General features: G+C 38.4%; 1 protein-coding gene across 1 annotated transcript; it reads right to left on the bottom strand.

Moving 5' to 3' along the window:
• Window positions 1–963: 963 nt before the first annotated feature.
• On the bottom strand, window positions 964–12,345 carry LOC124594953 (UPF0547 protein C16orf87 homolog). The gene is made up of 2 exons (XM_047133463.1): window positions 12,119–12,345; window positions 964–2,532 (listed from the first exon to the last, which is right to left on the bottom strand). The coding sequence occupies exon 2, from the start codon at window positions 2,380–2,382 to the stop codon at window positions 1,903–1,905; it is 480 nt and encodes a 159-aa protein (XP_046989419.1). The 5' UTR covers window positions 2,383–2,532; window positions 12,119–12,345; the 3' UTR covers window positions 964–1,902.
• Between the last annotated feature and the right edge of the window lie 7,718 nt (window positions 12,346–20,063).

Genomic DNA, 20,063 nt, shown 5'->3' with positions numbered 1-20,063 from the left:
CATCTCACTCACATGACCACCAACTCAAGCAGCTCAGGCTAGAACACCTGAGCTTCCAAAGTTGGCTGTCACATGCGTGTGAGATGTGCTTGCTTGTGTGAATGAATGGTGTGTGTTTCTCTTTTTCTGATCACGGCTGACGTTAAATGCTTATGTGTCCGAAGGCTGAGGCTGAAAGCTCGTGTGTACGTGTCTGAATTGACCAATCTGCAACTTATAGTTTGTAACCTTTATGGTAAGTAGCAATCTATCTTTTCCTACATTGTTGATATTCCTATCTGGAGTTTCCATTGTTTGCTAAGAAGTTCAGTAATTCAACTACAGGCTATACCAATAGCAATGGAAACAGCAGTAAAGATACCAACCATCTGCCACAACAGTGGCTGACCTAAGTTCGAAGTCTGTAGTGGAAACTGCGTATGCTGTGCAGTCTTCAGTTGAAAAATCTAGAGTCCATTTGTAAAGTCAACCAAAGCTGTGCAATCAAAATTTAGATAACTGGATGTATTTGCTGTGTCACACTTAATCCAACATTTGCTGAATTTGGTTACACAGAAACATCACCTTTGGCATTAAATGGTGACCTCTGCTGGAGACAATTACCTCGATATCTGAATCTGTACATTTTGCAGTCTTGATCACATTCTAATTTTTTGAACAGTGTTGGCTTTCCAGCCATCACTGGATTTATGACGACGAGACACTGATCAGCTCATTTACCAACCATGCATACTCTGCATCACTGTCTTTTATAAGCTCTGGTGGTGACTGTAAAACCAATTATCTGCTCAGATAAATTAACATGTGAGCAAGACTGCAAACTTCACAGTTTACAGGGAAGTTATTCAAGTATTTGCAAACAAATGAAAATAATTCTGGAACACAGAGTAGAAAATGTTAAAATCTTGTGGACATGCCCTATTTTAGCTTAAAGTGGAAGGCAATAAATCATGAAAACAATACAATCTGCAAATATTTGTAATTTGTTCACAAAGAATTTTCGCTATACACTCTTCTGAACTTACAATGAACACTGTTTCATGGATATGATGTATACACAACTGATTATTACAATAGTCTATTCCAGTAAAAATTGTTTGATGGTATGAAAATTAATTTCAATCTGATACATCGAATTGACACTGACGTACAACAAATCTGATATAAACATTTTAACACACAATCATCAATTTATATGACAACTTTGAAGTAATAAAACGTGTAATTTTGTCAGTTAACAAGTGCACAGGCAACACAGAAATGAAAATTATAAATCTGTAAGTAGCAATATATGATCCAGTAGTAAATGTCACAAACGGCAGTAAACACTTCACCTGTGCTTAGCACGGAAATTGAATTTCATCATATTACAGTTGTTTATACAATTTAATTGGATATACTCTCTAATGGATACCGCTGTTTGTGCTTCACAATGAAGTCCAATAAAGGTTTAGTGCTACACCATTACAAGCTCTGATAACACAGCTATGCTTCCAAATACTTGCAAATAAGAAAAGGCAATACTATGTTGATCAGTTGTAGCACTTTTAATATAATGAGAGAACAACTGCAAACGTTTATTCTTAAGTTCAGCATTCAGTTACTATGGTCAAAAACTTTTCAGCTGAATGTTTTTGGTGTTATTAAATGAATCACACATGTGGGTGAAAGAAACAAATGCAAGGAACATCAGTGACTTATTAATCGAAAAGCAGATTTGCTGCTTGAATCAAAATATGGTTACTGCATACAGTTCATAATTACTGGAGGGCACAAACTGGTTTCAATTTAACACTGTTTGAAATCTAAGAAACAAGGGAAGCAAAACTGAATCGTTCCCCTGTCTACGAGATTACTATAACATATAAATTCCTATTACATCACAAAATGCAAATCTAGGAATTATACTCTCCATGATGTTACACCCATTTTTCGGTTAATTTCAGAGAGAATAACAGAACATTTGAAGCCATTCTCTGGTGAAATTATTTGTAAACAATTGTCCCTATCATCACTATCCTGTTCTGTTCTGAAGTTGCGTTTCCGCTTCCTTTTGAGATGCACAACATCGTCATCTGCACCAATCTGTTCATCACTTTTGCTCTGTGACTGGTCAGCAGAAGTACGCATACTGCGCTTTCGTTGCTGCTGCTTCCTTGTCTCCTTGTCGTACTCCAATGCATCGTAGTAATTAGGCTTCTCTCGTTTTACCCTTTCTGTACGGCGACGGGTAATGCTTGTGCCATCACCCTCTTGTGCAGCATTTGATCGCCTTCCAACAAATATATGTCCACATGCACATGTCTTTGATGCAATAGGTAACTGCATGGAGCACTTGGGACAGCTCTTGGCTATCATCTTGTGTTTCGGAACTTTCCTCATTGTGTCACTTTGTGTACGTACGTGGGTCTTCAGAAGGCCGAGAGCATGAATTTTAGTTTACTCCACCCGTGCATCGTTTACTTCATGTCAAACTTATCTGCTTCAAGTTGTTAATTACACTGAATGTGTGAATGATCAATTACAGCATTCCTGAAAAGAAAGAGACAAAATTGTTGAGCTTCTACAAAGTATGCATGATGTTCATCACAAGGATCAAATAGTGAACATAATCTACAACTAAAATGCTTATTGTGTCTTCAGGAGTGATCCTTTTATAGCGAAACAGAACATGGATACTGTCAAAATAAAACAACATCCATGGCTGTATCTATGCTGATCATGGCAATGGCGAATATAGCTGTTGTTGAGAGCTCTGTATCTGAGACTTTTAGCATATGAGATAAAATAGGGAGAAAAGGATGCTTAAAAAGTTAATACAAGTTCCTGCTGGACTGTGACAGTTTTCCCATCGCTCCTCCCACCACCACCCCTACTGCCAACTTTTGGTGTCACCAAGCTCTAGATTGGAAGATAACGATTTTGCTGCAAGTTTGGGAAGTCAACGGATATGAACGAGAAATAAAGGTTACAAATGATTAATGGAAAATCTCATATAAGATGTGAAACAAATACTAACAAAGAGATAGAGGGGCTGGCCAGTACTTACCTCAGCTCAGTACAGCCGATAGATACACATAAAACAGAACTGAAAATTTACATTCCTAGCTTTCGGAACTTTGTTCCTTCATCAGGGAGGAGAGAGGGGAAAAAAGGGAAGAAGGGAAAGTGGATTCAGTTACTCACAACCCAGGTTATGAAGCAACAGGGAAAGGTAAACAGGGAGGTGTTTACCTTTCCCTGTTGCTTCATAACCTGGGTTGTGAGTAACTGAATCCACTTTCCCTTCTTCCCTTTTTTCCCCTCTCTCCTCCCTGATGAAGGAACAAAGTTCCGAAAGCTAGGAATGTAAATTTTCAGTTCTGTTTTATGTGTATCTATCGGCTGTACTGAGCTGAGGTAAGTACTGGCCAGCCCCTCTATCTCTTTGTTAGTAAATAAAGGTTACAGTAACACACACACCTGTATTGTAAAAAGAGCATGCGAGTCTACACACACGCTCACAAATAAAAACTACAAACTATTAGTACAGAATTTGTAAGAAGATATGCTGAAATACTGCAGCAGATCCCTGCAGCTGACTGAACAGTAAAAACTGATAGGTCAGCTACCCAGAAAAATTATATGAACGTGTGGGTCTGTTATTTTGGACATGGTGTGAAAGAACAATGTAACTGATTCGCCTCGATGGGCAATGAATCCACCACTTTCAGTGCAGATCCACAGTTACATATGACCTCCTGCGGGAATCTCAAAGTAGAGTGTATGGAGAACATGGACACGGACTGCAGGCAGGTGGTACTAGATGAAATGTGTGTCAGCCAAGAGGCATGCTATTGCAATAAACACTGTGTCCGGGTGGCGCTGTGGTTGATGCAACTGCCTAGTAAGAAAGAGATCTTCAGTTCGAATCCTTGTCTGGCACATATTTTCACTCACCATTCTGCAAAGTCCCAATGCAGTTCATATCCATAGTCTCATTTTCTTTCCTTTCTCCTCCCCCCCCCCCCCCCCCCCCACCCTCTACCTTCTATTTACATAACACTCTGCAAAACATTAAAAACTCCTTCCTAATACTTCAAGTTGGAGCCCAGACAACTCACAAAATTTTAGAAGGTAACACACATATCTCTTGTTGTTCCCCAGGTAAAACAACTAATTAAGCTTGTCGAAAAGAGCACAAAAAAATTAATGGAAGATTAAAGATGTAATGACAGATGAAAGGGACCATCGAAAATTTAAATGTAGCAGTTTTTTTAATTCTTATTGCAACTGATGTTTGAGAGCTGAAAGGTGGATCTTACACTATTAATACCAATCAAAAACAGGGTTGCACTTGAAATGCTAAATTGCTCTTTAAGATCTTTGGTTCTTCATAGAGCATTTATTGTACTGAGGAGCAAATGTGACTTGTGATACACTCAGCAACTCTTTTATATCTTGTTGGAGGATTGAAAATCTGGTTTCTAATACACACTTCTAATGACATTTGTTAGGGGTACAGGAGAGGTGCAATGTCACAATAGGAAATTAATTAATGAAATGTCTGATACAGACACATTTTGATCTGTTTGATCCTAACACATATCAATAACTGCATATCGCATAGTTAGCCACACCAACCAGAAGACTTGTTTTGATGGTGTTTCACAATTTTCTCAATTCTGACTGTTATAACATTAGAGTAGAATATGTCACAAACTCCGCTAATCAAAACATTCTGTGTTTCGCATGTGTATTAAATATGTGAGTAGATTTCTGATTATAATTTTGTGTGTGATCACAGATACCAGATAGGTCTAATTCAAAATTACTAGATCCTAATAATTTTCTGTTTCTGTTGTTTTTGCATTATCTTTCATGTGTCAAAATGTGAGTATATAGTAATATAATGTGTATTTTTGGACATTTGTGATTGCTGTGAAAAATTCTCATTATGTCACCAATTTTAAACTTAATTTGTGTTTTTTTAGACACTTTGTTTTTGAACAAGGATACTGTTGCCAAACATTCCCCAATTTCACTGTATATTTATATGAAAAAGGGATATTTTTTCAGATAATTTGTTGGCACTTTCAACTGCTTATGCTTTATACAATTTTAGCAACAGAATATTCATAAAAAAATCATTCATCCCTAATTCCTGTGCATATCTAAATGAGTAAGTGCATATTTCCGGGAATTTTCTGAATTTACAATTGGGGCTATATCAGCATTTGTGACTTACAGCTATCGTGTCACATATTACAATTAACATATCATTATATTACTTTTCTCTTTTAACGAGTGTACTGTGTCAAAACTTATCTTAAATTAACGCTATTGCACCATCCCATGCCTAGTGGCCTAATTTCAGAAAAAGTTCCCACTGGACCATCACGGATATTATTGAAATGTTGTGTGAATGTTTGTACAAGTTCTCAATTAACATTGGTAAAGTTTTACTATTTCCAATTTAATACTTTCAGAGTTATAGTCATTTGTTTGACCCCCATGACGGAGCTATCAGCCGTGCACCAGTGTCTTTTCAGCCACTTTATGAGACACAGTAAATTTTACCTTCTTATATCTCCTCAAGCAACAACAGGATACACATGAAACTTTGCATGTAATAAGGTACCAATATAAGGCCTTATATTATAAAATGTCATTCTCCTACTGCAGTCCAATAGTTTACAAATTGAGGACAAACATGATTTTTTTTCTAAAAATATAGAAAATGGCTCTTTTAAACCATTTTAACTAAAGAGACCATGTTCTAAACTATATTTGGTTTTGAAATGTGAGCATATGAGGTCCTCAAAAAGAATAAGAAGGTGGAGGTGCACTGAAAATGGGCCCATATGCCACCTAATATTCCACTCTCTTTTGTAGCTCTAATAATCTGAGGCAATCACATTTGAAACATTTAACTTTTTGAGTTCTGTGTTACCAAAATTTCTTCCCAAACAATCCCATCAGTGGCAACATCTGACCAGCAGTACAAATTTACTCCTGACATTTACAGCAAATTAATGAAACCTGTATAAAATTCAAGTAACTTGATGTAAACATAATCTGAGGATTATAAAATAGACTACTACTAGCTTTGGGCTCTCAGCTTGTAGAAACATGTCATCTGCTTGAAACCCTTATTAGTTTTGGGAACCTATGGCAAAGAAACCCGCCCATGGCTGCTGTTACACCTAGACCTATTCACCCTGCAGCAAAGATGGGCATTTAGAGAGTACTGCAATTTAAAATTTACAAGTCCTGCCTCTACTGCTGGCAGGTGGTGCTATGATATTGGTATTGGTCCATAACAGCAGTTCATTCTGAGATGATTATTTTTGGTTGATTTGGAGAGAAGGGAATATTAATCCTAACAATTAATTTTAATCCCCAGCCTGTCTCATTCGGCATGAAATGAGCCAGGAAAGTAAAGATTTAGGCATGTGAATGGACAAACAAAATATAAAATTGATTTGAAACTCATTTTTACTGTACTCGAGATATTTAGTTATGAATTGTGCTCCCAAAGGTTGTACAATAATGTGCTCCAGGAACATCAAGAAATTTTGTTATATTGGCTGAAATGATTTGCTTTCTGTGAAACAGATGATGCAACAATGAGCAACATGCTATGTAACAATAGGCTTCCTTGGTATCCTACACTGAATAATTTTCTCGCATAAGCTTTGTTTCAAATTCTTTTCTCTCATCTTGAAAGTCACAGGAACCGCTGTCACACCCATGACGGGAAAAAAAGGAGAAGAGAACATAAAGTTTGCATCTTGTTTCAACTAGTATTTCACAATTTTTAAGATTCTATGAAAGTCAGGTTAAGAAAATATAACTCCTAATCCCATTAATTTTTCAGAATAACTGTATTTTATTGAAGTGTGACAGTAATATACATCATCACAGGTGTGGCAATATGCACACATTTTTAAAGATATTTCACCATAATGAAATACCAGCATATAAAATTTAAAACAAGTTGTTTCTGTTCAAGTGAAATCTTAAACTGGTGAAATACAACATAAATACAGGTCTGCTTACATTAAAAACATACGTAATTTATGTATCTTGCATTCCCAGGTAATGATGTTTTTGACAGAAAGAATGAGAAATCTGTAGGATATGAAGGAAGATCCACTGAAACATGAACACTTCAGAAAGGAGAGAGAAAGGGACAAAATGAGAAGAATGAAGCATAGATAGGAACTGCTGATGAACAAACAGTCTACTAAGAAAGAGAGAGAAGGATAAAACTAGACAAAGGTTGTGTAGGTAAAGGAAACGTAAAAATATGGCTGGGATGAGCCACACCAGTGGCTAGGGTCTTCCAAATCTTCTCAAACATTAGGCAAGGCTGTAAATAAGGCAAAAAAGTCAGTTCCAAACAGTCCAAGGCAACAGACTGCTGCTGTTAGGAAACAAGATTAAGGACCTGGATCTTACTGAAAAAAAAAAATGTTAAGATACTCCCAAAGGCTTCAAGATGTTTGTGAACTGAATCAAAAAATGAAGTAATTGAGTATTTTTGTCAAGATGATGATAGCTGTGCTACTCCTGGAATTCATGATGTAAAATCTGTTAAAAGACCCTCAGAAATGGAAAACCAAGAACAAGTACAGAAGTGGCTTATGGTTATGACTGTTGGTGAGGCCTACAAGGAATTTAAGAATATGAATTCCAATACTCAACTAGCAAAGTCGACATTTTATGAACTAAGGCCAAGTCACATACTACCAGTGTCAGAAACATGTCAATGTGTGCATACATAAAACTATGCAGATTTTAAATTTCTAACGGAAAGCGTTTCACATGTGATTCCAGATTTTCCTAATTCTACCAAAGAATTGCTTCAGACACTTATTTGTGATGTATAAAATTAGGATTGTATGATAGGAAAATGCAGAAAGTGTCAGCGTAATTTCTCGTTGCGGTTGACTAATGAAAACCTAGATAAAATTCTGCCGTGGAAGGAGTGTAAGGACTGGCAAAGTTAATGGAAAATACATGAACACTGGAAGCAATCACTGAAGCATTACAGGACAAGATGACAGAATTTAAAATGCATTTCTGGGTAAGGGATAAACAAGCCAAATATCCTGCATCTTTTAAGAAAGAGCTTACAAAGAATGCTGCCATGCAATTTGACTTTGTCGAAAACTTTTCTTTAATGTCGTAAGATGAAATGCAGGTCACACATAGGAGCCGTAAACTAGTAACATTATTTCCAAGCTGTGTATGGGACAGTCTAAAGGTACTTATAATGCAGTTGGAAGTGATTACCTTTCACACGACAGATTTGCCGTTTGGAGCTTTCTTGGAAAAAAGATAACAAATCTAAAACAGTCGAATCCAAATTTACAAAAAACACAAGTTTCCTGGAAACTGCACTGCACACCCAAAGAAATCTGCTGTTTATACTAGTAATAAACTGAATGAAGATCATGTTCTCTTCGTAGCAGTGAAGTAGACAAGACAAAGGAAACGTAGTTAAGGTTTGGGGAAGATGTCACTCCAATTCCTAAAGGCCATTCTAACTTTATTTTAGAAATTATGACAGTCGTCATATTTTGGCTTCAGAAACATTTGGAAGTGAAATGACATGATATGAAATTCCGTAGATCCCTAAATCCAAGAAACAGCTAAAATTTTCTGATGTTTATTCAGATTCTGAGGAGTGCAGGCAACCATAAATCCAGCTATGGAAATTAAAGCCGGAACCTTTCTAATCATTGTATTTCAGAGTGACAGGGGAAATGGACAGAATTTTGTTTCTGTTTGCCAACTAGAGTGTGTGGCCGATGAAATCAGGTTAATGTGTTTAAAATCATATGAGAAAGAAAAGAAACTCTTCAGAGTAATGAAAATAACATTTCGGTTGGTTGTTTCTTTCTGAAAGATTGTTGCTAAAATTTTGAATCATCTTGCATTTCAAATGAAAGGAAATCAAGTTTTTGATTGTTTTCATAAGAAAGTTCCGTGATAACAGAAGTTGTGCTATTGTTTTGAAAATAATGTTACATTCTTTCTTATATTTTAATGGCTAGTTAAAATAGTTTTTAGTTTTATGCACTTATTAATTCATTTACATATAATCATTCAACATTTTCCCTGTAAAGGGAAAGTGTTACATTGTACTCCTGAATTTTGTCACACCCATGACAATAGAATCAGTCTTCCACAATCGCAAGTGTATTTGCAAGTGCAAGTGTTAGTGCCAGATTCAGCTGCTAAAATTGTAAAATTTTGCATCTAATTTCTTAGTCACTCAAGCAGTCCACAACAAAAAGTTACGGTTTTTGAGTAACAAAGGTTTTTGTTTGTAAATGTGGTCTTTACTTTGTGAAAGTGTCTTCAACATTTTTCATTAGGCCGTAATGGATGCTTGACAACTCAAACAGCATGGTCAGCTTAATAATTCTATCAAAATACTGAGGATGAATGACAACTTCCTTCTCCTTTTTCTACTTCTGTATTCATTACATGCCCTAGCCAGGTGCGCATTATCCTTACATTTATAAGGTGCATCAGATTTGAAACATACGATTCTATTTTATGGAAAATGAACCCCATTATTATAGACTTGGACTGTAATGGATAGTAGTGTGTTGGTACAAATGGGGATATGTCCTCATTATCTGATCACTCCCTTTACAATGTTTCCAACATTTGGCAGGTTGTCCCCTTCTCATCCCTCCAATAGTTCCTCTACATCTTTATTCATCAAGTGTGTATATGAGAGAACAACCTTGCTGGAACTGAGGGTTTTGTGTAATTCAGCCACTACTGGTTAGTCACAAAGAACTTCCTTTTTCGGGATCTGACAGGCCTGTCCGAACGTAACTGTTTCAACTAAACCACAAACCAGGCAAATTGGAGCATGAAACTTCCTGGCAGATTAAAACTGTGTGCACGACCGAGACTCGAACTCGGGACCTTTGCCTTTCGCGGGCAAGTGCTCTACCATGTGAGCTACCGAAGCACAATTCACGCCCGGTACTCACAGCTTTACTTCTGCCAGTATCTCATCTCCTGCCTTCCAAACTTTACAGAAGCAAACGTCCCGAGTTCGAGTCTCGGTGGTGCACACAGTTTTAATCTGCCAGGAGGTTTCATATCAGCGCACACTCCGCTGCAGAGTGAAAATCTCATTCTGGAAACATCCCCCAGGCTGTGGCTAAGCCATGTCTCCGCAGTATCCTTTCTTTCAGGTGCGCTAGTTCTGCAAGGTTCACAGGAGAGCTTCTGCTGTGAGTACCGGGCATGAGTCGTGCTTCGGTAGCTCACATGGTAGAGCACTTGCCCGTGAAAGGCAAAGGTCCCGAGTTCGAGTCTCAGTCGTGCACACAGTTTTAATCTGCCAGGAAGTTTCATATCAGTGCACACTCCGCTGCAGAGTGAAAATCTCATTCTGAAATTGGAGCATACTTTTTGAAAATTAAACAACCACTTGACAAGAAATTTCAGCTGTTTCTCATAAGGTCCAAAAGCTAAGGCAGCCCTATCCTCAAGATGGATTTTAACTCTACAGTGCTTTACTACGCATAGTCCATTACTTGCAGAATGGCCTTGTGGAAAGGACAAGTAGCCTTCTGTCCCATTTCCAAAGGTACTATATGTCTCCAGGCTAACAAACTGAATAACTAAAATACTTGAGAGAAATAGTAAAAACCTGTATTTTTCAGTTAATTCAAAATAAAAAAAAACTTGCTCCAACCTATCACACATCCACTTTACCACAAGTGAAATTTGCAGCAGCAAAGCAACTGGAGGACTGCAACAGGATATAGGTTTATCATCATACATTTTCTAGTTGAAGAATATTGTACAATTAAAGAAGAAATTCTGAGCAGTAGAATGTATCCGTAAGAAGAGCTCTGACTGCAACAAAGATAAATGCTACAAGCTACCCATGGTAAGGTGAAAATTAGAACAACTGACAGCAAGCATCCTCAGAAGTATAACATTAATATGTTTATTTCTGACATGTTTCTGTAACTCCCCTCCCCCCTCCTAGACTGCTTGCTGTCAGTAACTAACAAAACAGTCTACCAATGAGAGACTAAGAAACAGATGGAAAAATGTTGAATAAACCCAACTTAGTTTCCTCCTACTTTCATTGCAATAATGACTGATCTGCAACATCTGTACCCTAAAACAATCATTGCAATGTATGTCATACACAAGTTCCAACAAACACGGATATAACTTCAAGACTTTATAGTTTTTTAAATTATGTGCAGTACTCAAAACTCTGTTAAAAAAAGGGTATCAGTATATTATCTGGGATGTACTGCAAGGTAACCACTCACACAGCAGTGTCACTGTAATGTAATGGTCAATGCTTATTCTTAATAAAACACTTTTCTCTAGGTACTGTATGTTAAGTCACTACTTCCACCTATTCCGTCAGTAGTTCCTCCATACACATAATACATGAAAACAAATTGGTCTACAACATGGTAATTCCCTCCTACTCCCAGGAATCTTTGTAGTGGTGACACAATTAACCATAACGTAGCCTGAGATATACGTTATAATTATATTCTAAGGCGGCAGACCAAACGATTATAAATGCGAAATAAAAGTTATGGTAACAAGTCGATTCGCTCTGTAACTCGATGTCGGAGTTCCCTCAAACATTCGCAACTGCAAGGAAAATTAAGTACAGCTGTAGAAACCTTGCATTATTGTTACATCTGGGTGCATACTGTGTAGCCTACACGTATTTTACGTAAACTGTGAAGAATTTAAGGGTTATTGGAGAGAGGGGGGGGGGGGGCACGAGAAAGCTTCTAAAACAAATCGAATAAACCTGCAAATCAATCTTTTTATGTTAAAAATCTTGGTGCAAACAACGCATGTACAATGGCCCCAATAATGATAAATTTCATAAACCATGTCCTTAATACCCTGACCAAAAATGACAAATACGACTCATCGACGCTTTCTGAACATAATTCAGAAAGAAGACAGGAAATCTTGCTCAGAGAAGCGCAATTGATCATGAAGTCAGCAGCATTTCAATTGCTACTTCACTTAGTTACAAAATCCTTCCGTTTACTAAATCATACGTGACCACAACGACACAAATCATAATAAAAACAAACTTAAGTCAAACCTTTCATTTTACGTGTTTACATGCTAATTAACATCGTCCAAGTGAGTCACTTGCCTCAAGTGGCTAAATCGTGACTCTTGTTATGCATAAAACGAACAAACGACGTTTCCATATTTTCCCACTAATCGATTATATTCATGATACAACCGACGTTATTTTTGCGAACAATGCTAATACACGACAAAGACATCTCCATAGTAGCACCAGAGCTACGACCACATATATCTATAGAGTTAGGGTGAAACAGCGCCAGAGAAGAAAGCAGTTCCTTGTAAGAAATACACGAAGCGAAATGTCTGGTAACTCCACCGTGTTGCACCAATATTGGAAGTGGAAGACGATGACATTTATTGTTACATATCAGTAAAAGACGAAAGGTAGTAATACTTTCACCCATGCGTACTTAAAAAATGTATGTATGTTCCACATCTCCTCTTATAAACTAGTGGGTCGATGTGGCCCAAACTTTGTACACATAGATATACCGTCTGGAAAGAAGCGCTGTGGTGTAAGAACCATCAACCTATCAAAGGGATGGGGATGAAAGAGAAGTGTAGCTCACGACTCGCAAATACCCAGACTTTATTCATCCAGTATTTGATGAGAATGTGAGCACTTCGTCACTTGCAGCAAATAATACACATAATTTCAAGTCTTTACGAAACTTTTTGTCGCTGACACCCCCACTAAATGATGAAACGGAAAATGTTTATCGCGTACTACATTTTTGCTCTTTGCGGTAAAACTGCCACATCTGGCTTGACGTTTTAATTTATTGCGTCTTTATTAATAATCCTATTCGTGACACATTTTTCAGACCGTGTCCGCACACACCGCTGAATGTACCCTAAAAATTATATCTTTATAAGCGCTATAGTACAAAAGATAAGGCGTCATAAACATTGAGCTGTGTGAAAACAGAACTGCTGAGACGCATGTGCTAGAGATACAGGTGAAAATATGTGTACAAATATGTACGAAATATGTTATATGTGTTTGAAATACATGTGACACTTGCATATCCAGGTGAATTACTAGGTAAAAAGCTCCTCCCAAACCACTGGACCGATTTCAGCCAGACTCACTACACTTTTTACTTTCTATCTGGAAAGATATGCTGTTGGGTAAGAACCACCAACCTCTTACTGGGGTGGGGATGATGGATAAAGAAGGGTGGGGATGGAGATGATAGAAAGACAGAGAAGGGGATGGTGGAGAGGGACACAGGTAGGTGGCAGGAAGTAATGGACAGAGAGAGGGCAGGACAATATGAACAGAACTGGGGGAGGTGGAGACTGACAGAAATAGGGCAAGCTGGATATGGACAGAGAAAGGGAAGATGAGACGAATAGAGAGTGAAAGAGGAAAAGATGGACAGAGAGGTGAAAGTGGAGGAGATGGAGAGTGAGATGAGCAAGAGGGGATGGACAGAGTGAGGAATATACCTAATTGTGTTGGCAGTATAGTGGAAAACATGTTGGTATAAGGGCACTAGAGAAGAGTGGATCGCTGTTTTTTAATTACAAATTTTTTTCTGCTTCCTCGTTGCAGTGGTAACACCATTTCCCGTCAGATCACCGAAGTTAAGCACTGCTGGGCTCTTGTAGCACTTGGATGCATGACCGTGCAGGTTGCTGGGCGCTGTTGGCAAGTGGGATGTACTCAAACCTTGTGAGGCAAATTAAGGAGCTAACTGATTGAGAAGTAGCGGCTTTGGTCACAAAAACTGAGAATGGATGGGAGAGCGATGCGCTGATCACGTGCCCCTCCTTACCTGCATCCAGTGACGCCTATGGGCTGAGGATGACATGGCGGTCGGTCAGTACCATTGGTCCTTCAAAGCCTGTTCAGAAGGAGAGTTCTCTTCAATTGTATTGTGGCTTATTAAGGATGCAAATTGTAAATTTATTGGGGTTGATATTGGCACTTACAGAAAAGAATCTGACAATAGAATATTTCAAAAATCGATTATGGGGATGAGAGAAGGAGTGTAATATCTCTGTATGCAACTGTGATGTTACCCCATTTCCTGACTAGAGACGAAGTGTTCGCTTTTAGAGACTGTATGATTAAAAAGCCTATTCGAGAAGAGTTGCTACATCACAAAGACATAAACAAGTTTATAACTGTAGAGTATACTGAGCGAGGTGGCGCAGTGGTTAGACACTGGACTCGCATTCGAGAGGACGACGGTTCAATCCCGCGTCCGGCCATCCTGATTTAGGTTTTCCGTGATTTCCCTAAATCACTCCAGGCAAATGCTGGGATGGTTCCTTTCAAAGGGCACGGCCGAGTTCCTTCCCGTCCTTCCCTAATCCGATGAGACCGATGACCTCGCTGTCTGGTCTCCTCCCTCAAACAACCCAACCCAACTGTCAAGTGGCAGAAAACTCCTTTGTGCTTTTACGCCAATGTATAGACTCTTTTATAGTGGTAATGCTGTGGCGCCCGACTTCACTGACGACCTGATATTATCGACGTGTTGTTTACAAAATTTGCTACATGACAGTCACTTTGAAAAAAAGGTACTCCATTTTACACTGAGGTGACAAAAATCGCGGGATAGCGATATGTACATATACATATGGCGGTAGTATTGCATACGAAAGGTCTAAAAGGGCAGTGCATTGGTGGAGCTGTAATTATTATGTAAACTGAAGGTGGAGGGGAGGAGAAAGGAAAAGAAAAGGAAGAGACTATTAATGTCAGCTGCATAGGGACTTTATGCTGTTATTCATATTCAGGTGATTCATATGAAAAGGTTTCTGACGTGATTATGGCTGTAACTCGGACATTACTTTTCGGAAATCGTTAGGGAATCAAATATTCTGAGACCCGCAGCGTCAAGAGTGTGCCGAGAATAGCAAATTTAAGGCATTACCTCTCATCACGGACAATGCACAGATGACGGCCTTCGCTTAAAGAACGAGATCAGTGGCGTTTGCATAGAGATGTCGGTACTAAGAGACAAGCAAACAACAGAAATCAATGTCGGATGTATGAAGAACATATCCAGTAGGACAGTGCAGTGAAATATGGCGTTAATGGGCTATGGCAGCAGACAACCGACCAAGTGTCTTCGCTAAAAGCACGACATCATCTGCAGCGTCTCACCTTGGCTTATGGCCATACTGATTGGACCCTAGACGACTGAAAAATCGTTGACTGGTCAGATGAGTCCTGATTTCAGTTGGTAAAAGCTGATGGTAGGGTTCGAGTGTGGCACAGACTCAGCAAAGCCATGGGCCCAAGTTATCAACAAGGAACTGTACAAGCTGGTAGTGACTCCATAATGGAGTGGGCTGTGTTTACATGGAATGGGCTGTGCCCTCTAGTCCTACCGAACCCATCATTGACTGGATCTGTTCATGGTTCATGTTCGGCTACTTGGAGACCTTTTGCAGCCATTCATGAATTCTTGTTTCCAAACAACTATGGAATTTTTGCGGGTGATAAAGCACCATGTCACTGGGCCACAGTTGTTTGCCATGGAAACAGAGGATATATATATATATATATATATATATATATATATATATATATATATATATATGTGTGTGTGTGTGTGTGTGTGTGTGTGTGTGTGTGTGTGTGTGTTTCCTATAATTTTTTTCGTTTATTTATTTTTAGCCTTATCAACCAATAACAGAACAAATGTATGCAGTTTATAAAGGGCTAGCAGTTGACCTTGCAGCAGCATAGTCTTGTATGAGTCAGCAGTATCACTTTTTTATTAACTGGTAGTACTGGTTATACAACTGACAAGTTGGTGAAACATTAGATCTGGAAATTGGTGAAACTTGCAGCACAGTTTGCAGTTTGGTAGAACACAAAATTTTGAAACTGGTAGTACTAGCTGTATGATTGGTAAACTGGTAGGACATGCAGAAAGAACGAGTGTGTACTGGTAATTTGTGGTATGGAAGCAGCCACCCTGCCATCTATACTTTAAGGAAGGCGAGCGCCGAATTGTTAATCTGCACATCTGTGCATTATTATGTGGAAACCAAAAAGTTGAATCACTTTCGCAGTGTTTCATAAAGTAGGCAGTTACTCTGCCAGCACATAGATGCCAGTGTCTGACGTCAAGGCCTTCCTAGTCTCAGTACTGCCGCAACTTTACTTTCTGCTCCTACTACCCAGATAAGGTGTGTACAACAAACCACATATGAAAATCTGCTGTCATGGATTGCTTTCACTTCCAATGTCATGTAACTGTGTAGAACTTTGAGTTAACATCACACAACATCCGTTCCATAAGTTATTCGTTATTTAAAACTACATGGATGTGACACATAGAATACTGTGTAACACACTGTAAATTCTGTTCATTGGTCTTTGCACAAGGTTAAACACAGAGTCCATTTCGTTCTCAGCTGTAAGTTTCTATTTTGATATAACTGTTGATACTCCATGCAAGAGATTTGCATAGAGAACATTGGTGTACGTTCCAAAATACTGTTTCCTGGTCTTCAAAGAGGGTCAAACACACAATCCATTCTATTCCCAGCTAAAGGATTCTAAAAATCTGCTAGGCTTCCATTCATTGGCTAAACTGCTATTTCTAAGCATAGCACTAAGTGCTCAAGATTTAGTATACCAACAAAAAAAGACTCGAGACACACACATGTGTCGGATCTGTGATGACTGTAAATGGCAATGATGTAATATAGTTGAGACTTTTAGTTATACATATACTAAGACAGACTGGTGTAGGGGCCGAAACAAACACCTTCCAGGCAATTAAGACTGATAATTCGTTACACGAACTATAAAACAGCGATACTGACATGAATAGGTCTCTATTCGCCATTTCTAAGTCAGTATATGACACATTTGATGAACTTATATTTTTAATGTAGCATTTATTTATGGTGGGACAGAGTGGAATTCGATTCATCGTTGGATACTGCCATAGAATCAAAACTGTGTCCCACATGTTTATTATTATTATTATTATTATTAATTTTTAGTAGTAGCAATAGTGGTTGTGTGTGCAGCTATCCCCCTCCCCACATACACGTACACAATATTGAAGTACCTTACTTTTGCAGCCATTTTGTTCAAACTTCGCATCTTACTTAGAAGGCAGCGTCATAGTGATTTTACATTCTGATAATGAACAGTTATGTTTCCTCATAGCGACAGTTTATTTGTTGCACTGTGATAATTGCTCAGTGATCAAGGTGTTTGTGGAAATCATCTTTAATTATGGTAAATTACAATGGGAATGGAGTGCCTACAGAAAATACTTTGCTGCTATCAGTTTGCTTGGTGCTAAATTGTATGGAACTTTATTTCGCAAAGCTGGGCTGCAGTTTTATTATTTTTATTGTTATTATTGCTATTATTGGAACATATTGTAACAGTTCGCTCATCTACTTTGTTAACGCGTGTACAAGCCCACGACATAAATTGACTGATCTATGTTAACTGCTGGGAGCTGACAGTTACAGCTCTGGCAACAATTTCTGTAGACTGTCAATCCCACTTATATAGCGGTCGATCGAAGTGAACATCTGATCATCTTAATACAGTAACTTGTTTACTGCAAAATCGGTCACATTCCAAACACATCATAGACATATGAATTTTGACTGACCGAAATATCTGAAATATTGTTTGGAGGTTTTTTTGTAGCTACAGACTCTATACGTTTTTAATATACCCATTAATCATCTGTGGTCTGTGTTTCACTGTTATATTTTACCCTCAGTATGTTGCATTATACTGGAGATAAGAGAATTGGAATGTGTGGAACTGATTTTTGTCTTTTTTTTTTGTTGAGGTATTTCCTGTTGTTCAAACACAGCAAGTGTTCTGAAACCTTAAGAACAGCTCTTCAGTCTCTTGGAAAGGGGCAGGACATTGATACAGCTGAACCCTTTTCCACAGACTCAAGCGTTGTTACCACTTCCATGTCGTACTTATGGTACCAATTGCTCCATGCATCATCTTATTACAACAACATCGTAGTAAGGCACCATTCGTTATGGTGAGTCCATGCAAAGTTAATCTTTGGCGTTAACAGTTTGCATTGGTAGTTCTATAAATTTGTCTCATTTGAGCGTAAAGTATGCTTCGTGGTGACGTCTGGCATCTATAAAGAAATCGAAAGTTACACCTTAGAAGATAAATGCGTCTTTTTTATGGTGTAGGTATCGTTTTACTGTGTTAGATTGCAACAGGTGGCTGGTGGTTATATTTCATTGTGCTTACAGAAAATGCATCTATTCTTTGATGGGTAGTTAAAGTTTTTGTTTGTCTACAGTGGAGGCAGGGTCCCTAATAATGTTAAGGAAGGTGTGTTGTCTTAACAGCTAATGCCACCATCTTTTTTGCACTTGTATTATGGTCTATTCCACCACATTTTACAGCTGGTCACATTTGACAAGGGTGATATGTGCACACACTAACGTCAGTTTCAATGCACTTGCAGTGCAGTTGTGCAGTATCTTTCTTCTGTGTATGTGTAGGATAAGTACTGTAGCTATAAATCGAAGCTTAACACACACAATATATCGACCACACACAGCAAGAGACGATTCAATAGTGTCTCGATTCCTTCATTAAATAATTGAAGCTATAGACTGGTAGATAACAGGTTGGGAAAATCGTTCTTTTTTTCTTTAAGACCTAAAAATAACATTACATGACGGTACTGTGGTAATAGTCAATACTTTTGGCAATGACAGACTCAGTAGAAATGTATGGCGTCTAGGGACAAGCTTGAAAAATGTGTGTCAAACATTTAATGTGTGTGTGCACATAAGGCAGTGCAAAACATGGTTCCTCGTAGCAATGGTTTCAATCTCTTACCTGGAGTGGATATTTATGTCAAAAATAAGCTACAGCTACATAAAATAGCCAACACTCTGCCGCTAATTGTGAGATGGAAATCTGATGGCAGTCATTGATCATGGTAATTACACATTTGCTATTCTTTTTCTGAAGAGTGTATTTTCATTTTGGTCTATTTCCATCAGTTTTCGGATTTGGTGCCTCTCAAATAACATTTCGCTATGGGGTAACACTACTGTGATTTTCCAGGGGGTGTTTTTGAAACTTAGACTTCTTAAAACGTTATTTTGATGCTTCTCTGAGAATTTTAAAAGTGTGAATATAATATTTCTTTTACATTGCTTCAACCACAGCACAAGTTCTATTGTACTAAATCACAAAATCTGTAGTTCTGATTTTTATCCATCAATAGTACTGGTACAGTGTTCCAGTGCCTACTGTCACAGCTTAAACACTGGCCTGATCCCCTCATCATAGAGCAGAGGCCTCAAATGGAAGCAACGTCATATGATTGATAAATAATACATATACTTTTGAGCATTAGATTAATTATGGGCACTGACACAATGTCACAGCAGGGTATGTCAATGTGAGACTCTAAGGTTACACTGACACGAGGCATGTGTGTAAGACATATGTGACATTGTCAGATCATTCAGATACTTTTGGGCGAAAAACTTAATTTGTTATCACAAATAGCTGAGTACGGAGCTAGGATGGAGAGCATACTGCCTGAACGCAATGGGAACCCCTTCATCCTTGAAGTATATAGAGCAATCAAATTAAAATTGTTTGAAGGGTGGGTACCTCAATCTGGCAGACAGCATGATGACGTCAATGAGCACAGGCATGGAGGTGCAGGAGCAATGGAGATGGGGATGTAGGCACATTTCGTGGGACGTGGGGAATGTGGGGTCAAATGGCCTTGGCAGGATGTGATGATGTCAGAATTCTGGGAACAATGATATCATGGCCTTGATGCGCTTGGCCAGGTGTAATAATGTCTGAATTCCAGGAACGGTGATCCTGAAGTCAGAGGTTTTGGCCAGGATGCCCACTGACCCTCTACTTATCATACCAGCAGGGTGTTCAACGAAGGTGTCCCTGCCTTCGAGATCAAATATCTCTAAAACTAAATTTTATA

Source organism: Schistocerca americana, chromosome 2, assembly GCF_021461395.2.
Source record: "Schistocerca americana isolate TAMUIC-IGC-003095 chromosome 2, iqSchAmer2.1, whole genome shotgun sequence".
Classification (NCBI taxonomy): domain Eukaryota; kingdom Metazoa; phylum Arthropoda; class Insecta; order Orthoptera; family Acrididae; genus Schistocerca; species Schistocerca americana.
This window is presented reverse-complemented; position numbering and strand designations above follow the sequence as displayed.

Coding starts and splice junctions, on each gene's coding strand:
- LOC124594953 (XM_047133463.1), bottom strand. CDS start 2,382: ATGAGGAAAGTTCCGAAACACAAGATGATAGCCAAGAGCTGTCCCAAG.